The 12,550-nt window shown below is 64.3% G+C and overlaps 1 protein-coding gene across 1 annotated transcript; it reads right to left on the reverse strand.

Moving 5' to 3' along the window:
• Positions 1-124: 124 nt before the first annotated feature.
• Positions 125-12,240, reverse strand: LOC134160232 (DNA-directed RNA polymerase II subunit RPB1-like; the record flags this gene model as incomplete). Its single annotated transcript, XM_062612036.1, has 4 exons — positions 12,024-12,240; positions 4,307-4,516; positions 1,613-1,781; positions 125-219 (listed from the first exon to the last, which is right to left on the reverse strand). Coding segments are annotated over exons 1-4 (645 nt in total), but the record flags the coding sequence as incomplete, so codon positions are not given.
• Positions 12,241-12,550: the final 310 nt, after the last annotated feature.

Raw genomic sequence — 12,550 nt, forward strand, 5'->3', positions numbered from 1 at the left:
AGGACCCTCAGCACCCATAGGAAGCCAGCAGCACCCATAGGCACCCAGCAGCACCCATGGGGACCCAGCAGCACCCATAGGGACCCTCAGCACCCATAGGCACCCAGCAGCACCCATGCCCCACCTCAATGACGTCCTGCTTGGCCTTCTTGATGGTGTTCTGGATGTCCTGGTAGGTTTTGGCGTCGGCGATGGAGTCCCCAATGCCGATGGTGTGCCCTAGACATGGGGGGCACGGGGGTCAGTGGGGCGCCCAGTGGGTCCAGAGACCCCCATGTCCATGGGGTGCACCCTAAATGGGGTCCAGAGACCCCCAGATCCATGGGGTGCACCCCAAATGGGGGGCCAAGACCCCCAGGTCTATGGGGTGCACCCTAAATGGGGTCCAGAGACCCCCAGGTCTATGGGGTGCACCCTAAATGAGGTCCAGAGACCCCCAGGTCTATGGGGTGCACCCTAAATGGGGTCCAGAGACCCCCAGGTCTATGGGGTGCACCCTAAATGGGATCCAGAGACCCCCAGGTCTATGGGGTGCACCCTAAATGGGGTCCAGAGACACCCATGTCTATGGGGTGCACCCTAAATGGGGTCCAGAGACCCCCATGTCCATGGGGTGCACCCTAAATGGGGTCCAGAGACCCCCAGGTCTATGGGGTGCACCACAAATGGGGCCCATAGACCCCCATGTCTATGGGGTGCACCCCAAATGGGGTCCAGAGACCCCCAGGTCTATGGGGTGCACCCTAAAGGGGGTCCAGAGACCCCCATGTCCATGGGGCCCACCCCAAATGGGATCTCAGACCCCTCTGAGGACCCTATGTCCCCATTGCCCCCCATATCCCCATTGCCCCCATAGCACTCATTGGCCCCCATTGGCCCCATTGCCCCACACTGGCCCCATATCCCCATTACCCCCCATTGCCCCCCATTGACCCCCATGTCCCCATTACCCCCATTGCCCCCCACGTCCCCATTAACCCCACAGCACCCCCTGGCCCCCATGTCCCCAATGCTCCATTAAACCCATTCCCCCTTTCCCCCCATTAACTCCATCACCCCCCATGTCCCTCATTGCCCCCCATGTCCCCATCACCCCCATTGTCTCCATCAGCCCCACGTCCCCATTGCCCCCCATCACCCCCATGTCCCCATCACCCCCATGTCCCCATCACCCTCCACGTCCTCACCACCCCCCATGTCCTCATCACCCACATCACCCCCATCTCCCCATTCCCCCCATCACCCCCCATGCTCCCATTGCCCCCCACCACCCCCATCACCCCCCATGTCCCCATCACCCCCATTGCCTCCATTGCCCCCCATATCCCACTCAGCCCCCATGTCCCCATCACCCCCCATCACCCCCACGTCCCCATCACCCCCCATGTCCCCATCACTCCATTGCTCCCCATCACCCCCCACGTCCCCAACACCCCCATTGCCCCCCATGTCCCCATCACCCCCATTATCCCCATCACCCCCATCACCCCATTGCTCCCCATCACCCCCACGTCCCCATCACCCCCATGTCCCCCTCACCCCCATCACCCCCATTACCCCCATCACCCCATTGCTCCCCATGTCCCCCCCATGCCCGGTGCCCGGCGCTGACCCTCGATGAGGAGCCAGTTGTTGATGACGGTCTGGATGTTGCTGTAGAAGAGGCGCGTGGTGTCGTGGCCCATCTCCAGGTAGGAGATGTGCACCAGGGACCCGGCCGACGTCCCCAGGGACTTCTTGCACAGGATGCCCATGATGAGCTCCCCGTTCTCCACGATCACCTGCGGGGGCACCCATGGCACACAGGGGTGACACAGGGGTGACACACAGCACCCATAGCACCCATGGGTGACACACGGCACCCATAGCACCCACAGCACCCAGGGGTGACACACAGCACACATGGCACCCACAGCACCCATGGGTAGCACCCAGCACACACAGCACCCATGGGTGACACACGGCACACATGGCACTCACAGCACCCAGGGGTGACACATGGCACCCACGGCACCCACAGCACCCATGGGTGACACACAGCACACACAGCACCCATGGGTGACACACGGCAGCCATAGCACCCAGGGGTGACACATGGCACCCATAGCACCCACAGCACCCAGGGGTGACACATGGCACCCATAGCACCCAGGGGTGACACACAGCACACATGGCACCCACAGGTGACACACAGCACCCATGGGTGACACACAGCACACACAGCACCCACGGGTGACACACAGCACACACAGCACCCAGGGGTGACACACAGCACACACAGCACCCAGGGGTGACACATGGCACCCATAGCACCCAGGGGTGACACACAGCACACATGGCACCCACAGGTGACACACAGCACCCATGGGTGACACACAGCACACACAGCACCCACGGGTGACACACAGCACACACAGCACCCAGGGGTGACACATGGCACCCATAGCACCCACGGGTGACACACAGCACACACAGCACCCAGGGGTGACACACAGCACACACAGCACCCAGGGGTGACACACAGCACACACAGCACCCATGGGTGACACACAGCACACACAGCACCCATGGGTGACACACAGCACACACAGCACCCAGGGGTGACACATGGCACCCATAGCACCCAGGGGTGACACACGGCACACACGGGTGACACACAGCACACACGGCACCCACAGGTGACACACAGCACACACAGCACCCATGGGTGACACACGGCACACACAGCACCCATGGGTGACACACGGCACACACAGCACCCATGGGTGACACACAGCACACACGGCACCCAGGGGTGACACATGGCACCCATAGCACACACAGCACCCGGGGTGACACACGGCACCCATAGCACATACAGCACCCATAAATAGCACCCATAGCACCCAGGGGTGACACATGGCACCCATAGCACACACAGCACCCAGGGTGACACATGGCACCCATAGCACCCAGGGGTGACACATGGCACCCATAGCACCCACAGCACCCAGGGGTGACACACGGCACCCATAGCACCCAGGGGTGACACATGGCACCCATAGCACACACGGCACCCAGGGGTGACACATGGCACCCAGGGCACCCATGGGTGGCACCCAGCACCCATGGCACACATGGCACCCACGGGTGACACACAGCACACACAGCACCTATGGGTAGCACCCACAGCATCCATGGGTGACACTCGGCACACATGGCACCCATAGCACCCACAGCACCCATAGCACCCACAGCACCCAGGGGTGACACACGGCACACATAGCACCCATGGGTGACACATGGCACACACAGCACCCATGGGTGACACACGGCACACATAGCACCCATGGGTGACACACGGCACACATAGCACCCATGGGTGACACATGGCACCCACAGCACCCATGGGTGACACATGGCACACACAGCACCCATGGGTGGCACCCAGCACCCTCAGCACCCCCAGGGCCACTGAACCCCTTCAGACCCCCCCCACACCCCCGTTCTGCCCCCCAACCTCGGTGTCCCCGGGTGAGATGTGCTTGTAGGGCCCACCCCACATCCGCCCCACATCCCCACACCCCTGTTCTGCCCCCTAACCTTTGTGTCCCCAGGTGAGATGTGCTTGTAGGGCCCGCCCCACATCCCACACCCCACATCCCACCCCACATCCCGCCCCCTAACCTTGGTGTCCCTGGGTGAGATGTGCTTGTAGGGCCCGCCCCACATCCGCCCCACATCCCCATTCTGCCCCCGAACCTTTGTGTCCCCGGGTGAGATGTGCTTGTAAGGCCCACCCCACATCCCGCCCCCTAACCTTTGTGTCCCCAGGTGAGATGTGCTTGTAGGGCCCGCCCCACATCCCACCCCACACATCCCCACCCCACATCCCGCCCCACATCCCACCCCCTAACCTTGGTGTCCCCGGGTGAGATGTGCTTGTAGGGCCCGCCCCACATCCCCACCCCACATCCCGCCCCCTAACCTTGGTGTCCCCGGGTGAGATGTGCTTGTAGGGCCTGCCCCACCCCACATCTGCCCCACATCCTGCCCCACATCCCGCCCCCTAACCTTGGTGTCCCCGGGTGAGATGTGCTTGTAGGGCCTGCCCCACATCCCCACCCCACATCCCCACCCCACATCCTGCCCCCTAACCTTGGTGTCCCCGGGTGAGATGTGCTTGTAGGGCCCCCCCACCCCACATCTGCCCCACATCCTGCCCCACATCCCGCCCCCTAACCTTGGTGTCCCCGGGTGAGATGTGCTTGTAGGGCCTGCCCCACATCCCCACCCCACATCCCCACCCCACATCCTGCCCCCTAACCTTGGTGTCCCCGGGTGAGATGTGCTTGTAGGGCCCACTGTCCTCGTCGTCGGGGTGGGTGCTGTGGGTCCGGATGCAGTTGATGTGCCCGGGGATGATGAGCGAGAAGATTTGTTTCCCGGTCCATAGGGCGCGGGGCTTGAGCACGGCGGGTTGGGGCACCTTCCCGTCCCACGTGGACAGGAACATGAGCAGGTTCATCACCTCGCCCTATGGGGCAGACGTGTGGGGCGGAGATGTGGGGCAGAGGTGTGGGGCAGAGGTGTGGGGCAGAGGTGTGGGGCAGAGGTGTGGGGCAGAGGTGTGGGGCAGAGGTGTGGGGCAGAGGTGTGGGGCAGACGTGTGGGGCGGAGGTGTGGGGCGGAGGTGTGGGGCAGAGGTGTGGGGCAGAGGTGTGGGGCGGGAGGTGTGGGGCAGTGACCCACGGCGGGTTGGGGCACCTTCCCGTCCCACGTGGACAGGAACATGAGCAGGTTCATCACCTCGCCCTATGGGGCAGACGTGTGGGGCAGAGGTGTGGGGCGGAGGTGTGGGGCAGTGACCCACGGCGGGTTGGGGCACCTTCCCGTCCCACGTGGACAGGAACATGAGCAGGTTCATCACCTCGCCCTATGGGGCAGACGTGTGGGGTGGAGGTGTGGGGCGGATGTGTGGGGCAGGAGGTGTGGGGCGGAGGTGTGGGGCAGTGACCCACGGCGGGTTGGGGCACCTTCCCGTCCCACGTGGACAGGAACATGAGCAGGTTCATCACCTCGCCCTATGGGGCAGACGTGTGGGGTGGAGGTGTGGGGCGGATGTGTGGGGCAGGAGGTGTGGGGCGGAGGTGTGGGGCAGTGACCCACGGCGGGTTGGGGCACCTTCCCGTCCCACGTGGACAGGAACATGAGCAGGTTCATCACCTCGCCCTATGGGGCAGACGTGTGGGGCAGAGGTGTGGGGCAGACATGTGGGGCGGAGGTGTGGGGCAGTGACCCACAGCGGGTTGGGGCACCTTCCCGTCCCACGTGGACAGGAACATGAGCAGGTTCATCACCTCGCCCTATGGGGCACACATGTGGGGCGGAGGTGTGGGGCAGAGGTGTGGGGCAGTGACCCACGGCGGGTTGGGGCACCTTCCCGTCCCACGTGGACAGGAACATGAGCAGGTTCATCACCTCGCCCTATGGGGCAGACGTGTGGGGCGGAGGTGTGGGGCGGAGGTGTGGGGCAGTGACCCACGGCGGGTTGGGGCACCTTCCCGTCCCACGTGGACAGGAACATGAGCAGGTTCATCACCTCGCCCTATGGGGCACACGTGTGGGGCAGAGGTGTGGGGCGGAGGTGTGGGGCAGTGACCCACGGCGGGTTGGGGCACCTTCCCGTCCCACGTGGACAGGAACATGAGCAGGTTCATCACCTCGCCCTATGGGGCAGACATGTGGGGCGGGAGGTGTGGGGCAGAGGTGTGGGGCAGAGGTGTGGGGCAGTGACCCACGGCGGGTTGGGGCACCTTCCCGTCCCACGTGGACAGGAACATGAGCAGGTTCATCACCTCGCCCTATGGGGCAGACATGTGGGGCAGAGGTGTGGGGCGGAGGTGTGGGGCAGGAGGTGTGGGGCAGAGGTGTGGGGCAGGAGGTGTGGGGCGGAGGTGTGGGGCAGAGGTGTGGGGCAGTGACCCACAGCGGGTTGGGGCACCTTCCCGTCCCACGTGGACAGGAACATGAGCAGGTTCATCACCTCGCCCTATGGGGCAGACGTGTGGGGCGGAGGTGTGGGGCGGGAGGTGTGGGGCAGTGACCCACGGCGGGTTGGGGCACCTTCCCGTCCCACGTGGACAGGAACATGAGCAGGTTCATCACCTCGCCCTATGGGGCAGACGTGTGGGGCGGAGGTGTGGGGCGGAGGTGTGGGGCGGAGGTGTGGGGCAGAGGTGTGGGGCGGAGGTGTGGGGTGGAGGTGTGGGGCAGTGACCCACGGCGGGTTGGGGCACCTTCCCGTCCCACGTGGACAGGAACATGAGCAGGTTCATCACCTCGCCCTATGGGGCAGACGTGTGGGGTGGAGGTGTGGGGCGGATGTGTGGGGCAGGAGGTGTGGGGCGGAGGTGTGGGGCAGTGACCCACGGCGGGTTGGGGCACCTTCCCGTCCCACGTGGACAGGAACATGAGCAGGTTCATCACCTCGCCCTATGGGGCAGACGTGTGGGGCAGACGTGTGGGGCAGAGGTGTGGGGCAGTGACCCACGGCAGGTTGGGGCACCTTCCCGTCCCACGTGGACAGGAACATGAGCAGGTTCATCACCTCGCCCTATGGGGCAGACGTGTGGGGCAGAGGTGTGGGGCAGACATGTGGGGCGGAGGTGTGGGGCAGTGACCCACAGCGGGTTGGGGCACCTTCCCGTCCCACGTGGACAGGAACATGAGCAGGTTCATCACCTCGCCCTATGGGGCAGACGTGTGGGGCGGAGGTGTGGGGCAGGAGGTGTGGGGCGGAGGTGTGGGGCGGGAGGTGTGGGGTGGAGGTGTGGGGCGGAGGTGTGGGGCAGGAGGTGTGGGGCAGACGTGTGGGGTGGAGGTGTGGGGCGGAGGTGTGGGGCAGAGGTGTGGGGCGGAGGTGTGGGGCAGTGACCCACGGCGGGTTGGGGCACCTTCCCGTCCCACGTGGACAGGAACATGAGCAGGTTCATCACCTCGCCCTATGGGGCAGACGTGTGGGGCGGAGGTGTGGGGCGGGAGGTGTGGGGCGGAGGTGTGGGGCAGTGACCCACGGCGGGTTGGGGCACCTTCCCGTCCCACGTGGACAGGAACATGAGCAGGTTCATCACCTCGCCCTATGGGGCACACATGTGGGGCAGACATGTGGGGCGGAGGTGTGGGGCGGAGGTGTGGGGCAGTGACCCACGGCGGGTTGGGGCACCTTCCCGTCCCACGTGGACAGGAACATGAGCAGGTTCATCACCTCGCCCTATGGGGCACACATGTGGGGCAGACATGTGGGGCGGAGGTGTGGGGCGGAGGTGTGGGGCAGTGACCCACGGCGGGTTGGGGCACCTTCCCGTCCCACGTGGACAGGAACATGAGCAGGTTCATCACCTCGCCCTATGGGGCACACATGTGGGGCAGACATGTGGGGCGGAGGTGTGGGGCGGAGGTGTGGGGCAGTGACCCACGGCGGGTTGGGGCACCTTCCCGTCCCACGTGGACAGGAACATGAGCAGGTTCATCACCTCGCCCTATGGGGCAGACGTGTGGGGCGGAGGTGTGGGGCAGGAGGTGTGGGGCAGGAGGTGTGGGGCGGAGGTGTGGGGCAGAGGTGTGGGGCAGTGACCCATGGCGGGTTGGGGCACCTTCCCGTCCCACGTGGACAGGAACATGAGCAGGTTCATCACCTCGCCCTATGGGGCAGACGTGTGGGGCGGAGGTGTGGGGCGGAGGTGTGGGGCACACGTGTGGGGCAGAGGTGTGGGGCAGTGACCCACGGCGGGTTGGGGCACCTTCCCGTCCCACGTGGACAGGAACATGAGCAGGTTCATCACCTCGCCCTATGGGGCAGACGTGTGGGGCAGGAGGCGTGGGGCGGAGGTGTGGGGCAGAGGTGTGGGGCGGAGGTGTGGGGCGGAGGTGTGGGGCAGAGGTGTGGGGCGGAGGTGTGGGGCAGAGGTGTGGGGCAGAGGTGTGGGGCGGAGGTGTGGGGCAGAGACCCACGGCGGGTTGGGGCACCTTCCCGTCCCACGTGGACAGGAACATGAGCAGGTTCATCACCTCGCCCTATGGGGCAGACGTGTGGGGCAGAGGTGTGGGGCAGACGTGTGGGGCAGTGACCCACAGCGGGTTGGGGCACCTTCCCGTCCCACGTGGACAGGAACATGAGCAGGTTCATCACCTCGCCCTATGGGGCAGACGTGTGGGGCGGAGGTGTGGGGCGGGAGGTGTGGGGCAGAGGTGTGGGGCAGTGACCCATGGCGGGTTGGGGCACCTTCCCGTCCCACGTGGACAGGAACATGAGCAGGTTCATCACCTCACCCTATGGGGCAGACATGTGGGGCAGAGGTGTGGGGCAGAGGTGTGGGGCGGAGGTGTGGGGCAGAGGTGTGGGGCAAAGGGGGGCAGCCAGTGACCCACAGCGGGACTCGGGGACCCATGGAGACCCTTGGGTATCAAGGAGACCCCATAGGGCAGCCCAGTGGGGAACCTTCCTGTCCATCAGCCCCATAGAGCCCCATATCCACCTCATAGAGCCCCACAGCCACTCCATCACCCCACAGCACCCCATAGCGCCCCATACCCGCTGCAGGAAGACGTCCCTCTTGGTGAACTTGCGCACGGCGGTGAGCACCCATAGCCACCCCATAGAGCCCCATATCCACCCCATAGAGCCGCATAGACACTCCATCACCCCATAGAGCCCTGTATCCACCCCACATCGCCCCATAGCGCCCCATACCCGCTGTAGGAAGACGTCCCTCTTGGTGAACTTGTGCACGGCGGTGAGCACCCATAGCCACCCCACAGACACTCCATCACCCCATAGCGCCCCACATCGCCCCATACCCTCTGCAGGAAGACGTCCCTCTTGGTGAACTTGCGCACGGCGGTGAGCACCCATAGCCACCCCATAGAGCCCCATATCCACCCCATAGCCACTCCATCACCCCATAGCTCCCCATATCCACCCCATAGCCACTCCATCACCCCATAGCGCCCCATAGCGCCCCATACCCTCTGCAGGAAGACGTCCCTCTTGGTGAACTTGCGCACGGCGGTGAGCACCCATAGCCACCCATAGAGCCCCATATCCACCCCATAGCCACTCCATCACCCCACAGACACTCCATCACCCCATAGCCACTCCATCACCCCATAGCTGCCCCATAGCGCCCCATACCCGCTGGAGGAAGACGTCCCTCTTGGTGAACTTGCGCACGGCGGTGAGCACCCATAGCCACCCCATAGAGCCCCATAGCCACCCCATAGCCACTCCATCACCCCATAGCGCCCCATAGCGCCCCACATCGCCCCATAAGTGCCATACCCTCTGGAGGAAGACGTCCCTCTTGGTGAACTTGCGCACGGCGGTGAGCACCCATAGCCACCCCACAGCCACTCCATCACCCCACATCGCCCCATAGCTGCCCCATAGCACCCCATAGCGCCCCATACCCGCTGCAGGAAGACGTCCCTCTTGGTGAACTTGCGCACGGCGGTGAGCACCCATAGCCACCCCATAGAGCCCCATATCCACCCCATAGAGCCGCATAGACACTCCATCACCCCATAGCGCCCCATAGCGCCCCATACCCTCTGCAGGAAGACGTCCCTCTTGGTGAACTTGCGCACGGCGGTGAGCACCCATAGAGCCCCATATCCACCCCATAGCCACTCCATCACCCCACAGCCACTCCATCACCCCATAGCACCCCATAGCGCCCCATAGCGCCCCATACCCGCTGGAGGAAGACGTCCCTCTTGGTGAACTTGCGCACAGCGGTGAGCACCCACAGCCCCCCCATAGAGCCCCATAGCCACCCCATAGAGCCCCATATCCACCCCATAGCGCCCCATACCCTCTGGAGGAAGACGTCCCTCTTGGTGAACTTGCGCACGGCGGTGAGCGCCCATAGCCCCCCCATAGAGCCCCATATCCACCCCATAGAGCCGCATAGACACTCCATCACCCCATAGCGCCCCACATCGCCCCATACCCGCTGCAGGAAGACGTCCCTCTTGGTGAACTTGCGCACGGCGGTGAGCACCCATAGCCACCCCATAGAGCCCCATATCCACCTCACAGCCACTCCATCACCCCATAGCTCCCCATATCCACCCCATATCCACCCCATAGCTGCCCCATAGCGCCCCATAGCACCCCATAAGTGCCATACCCTCTGGAGGAAGACGTCCCTCTTGGTGAACTTGCGCACGGCGGTGAGCACCCATAGCCACCCATATCCACCCCATAGCCACTCCATCACCCCATATCCACCCCATAGCGCCCCATAAGTGCCATACCCTCTGCAGGAAGACGTCCCTCTTGGTGAACTTGCGCACGGCGGTGAGCACCCATAGCCACCCCATAGCCACTCCATCACCCCATAGCGCCCCATATCCACCCCATAGCCACTCCATCACCCCATAGCTCCGCATAGCCACCCCACAGCCACTCCATCACCCCATAGCGCCCCATAGCGCCCCATACCCTCTGGAGGAAGACGTCCCTCTTGGTGAACTTGTGCACGGCGGTGAGCACCCATAGCCACCCCATAGAGCCCCATATCCACCCCATAGCCACTCCATCACCCCATAGCGCCCCATAGCGCCCCATAAGTGCCATACCCTCTGCAGGAAGACGTCCCTCTTGGTGAACTTGCGCACGGCGGTGAGCACCCATAGCCACCCCATAGAGCCCCATATCCACCCCATAGCCACTCCATCACCCCATAGCTCCCCATATCCACCCCATAGCCACTCCATCACCCCATAGCGCCCCATAGCGCCCCATACCCTCTGCAGGAAGACGTCCCTCTTGGTGAACTTGCGCACGGCGGTGAGCACCCATAGCCACCCATAGCCACCCCATAGAGCCCCATAGCCACCCCATAGCACCCCATATCCACCCCATAGCGCCCCACATCGCCCCATACCCGCTGCAGGAAGACGTCCCTCTTGGTGAACTTGCGCACGGCGGTGAGCACCCATAGCCACCCCATAGCCACTCCATCACCCCATAGCGCCCCATAGCGCCCCATAGCTGCCCCATAGCGCCCCATAGCGCCCCATAAGTGCCATACCCGCTGCAGGAAGACGTCCCTCTTGGTGAACTTGCGCACGGCGGTGAGCACCCATAGCCACCCCATAGAGCCCCATAGCCACCCCACAGCCACTCCATCACCCCATAGCCGCCCCATAGCACCCCACATCGCCCCATAGCCGCGTACCCTCTGTAGGAAGACGTCCCTCTTGGTGAACTTGCGCACGGCGGTGAGCACCCATAGCCACCCCATAGCACCCCATAGCTGCCCCATAGCGCCCCATAGCGCCCCATATCCACCCCATAGCCACCCCATAGCACCCCACAGCGCCCCATAAGTGCCATACCCTCTGGAGGAAGACGTCCCTCTTGGTGAACTTGCGCACGGCGGTGAGCACCCATAGCCACCCCATAGAGCCCCATATCCACCCCATAGCACCCCATAGCGCCCCATAAGTGCCATACCCTCTGTAGGAAGACGTCCCTCTTGGTGAACTTGCGCACGGCGGTGAGCACCCATAGCCACCCCATAGAGCCCCATATCCACCCCATAGCACCCCATAGCGCCCCATAAGTGCCATACCCGCTGCAGGAAGACGTCCCTCTTGGTGAACTTGCGCACGGCGGTGAGCACCCATAGCCACCCCATAGAGCCCCATATCCACCCCACAGCCACTCCATCACCCCATAGCACCCCATAGCTGCCCCATAGTGCCCCATAGCGCCCCATAGCTGCGTACCCTCTGGAGGAAGACGTCCCTCTTGGTGAACTTGCGCACGGCGGTGAGCACCCATAGCCACCCCATAGAGCCCCATATCCACCCCATAGACACTCCATCACCCCATAGCCGCCCCACAGCGCCCCATAGCGCCCCATACCCTCTGTAGGAAGACGTCCCTCTTGGTGAACTTGCGCACGGCGGTGAGCACCCATAGCCACCCCATAGAGCCCCATATCCACCCCATAGCGCCCCATAGCGCCCCATACCCGCTGCAGGAAGACGTCCCTCTTGGTGAACTTGCGCACGGCGGTGAGCGTGTCCTGCACGATGCCCATGACGGGCCGGTTGGCCTGCGGGGTCACGATCATGCGCGGCACCATGGCGAGCTCCTGGATCTCCGCCCGCGTCTCCAGCGACTGCGGCAGGTGCAGGTTCATCTCGTCGCCGTCAAAGTCCGCGTTGTACGGGGTCGTCACGCTGCAAATGGGGGGGGAATGACGGGGGGTGTGGGGCTGGGGATGTGGGGCACGGGGTGTGGGGTATGGGGGTATGGGGCTGGGGATGTGGGGCTGGGGATGTGGGGAACAGGGTGTGGGGCAGGGGGTGTGGGGCTGGGGATGTGGGGTACAGGGTGTGGGGCAGGGGGTGTGGGGGTGGGGATGAGGGGCAGGGGGTATGGGGCAGGGGGTGGGGATGTGGGGTAGGGGAGGTGGGGCAGGGGGTATGGGGCAGGGGAGGTGGGGTAGGGGGTATGGGGCTGGGGATGTGGGGCAGGGGGTATGGGGCAGGGGGT

The sequence above is a fragment of the Pezoporus occidentalis genome, unplaced genomic scaffold (genome assembly GCF_034315485.1).
Source record: "Pezoporus occidentalis ecotype Australia unplaced genomic scaffold, CSIRO_AGI_Poc_V1 ctg1589, whole genome shotgun sequence".
In the NCBI taxonomy this organism is placed as follows: domain Eukaryota; kingdom Metazoa; phylum Chordata; class Aves; order Psittaciformes; family Psittacidae; genus Pezoporus; species Pezoporus occidentalis.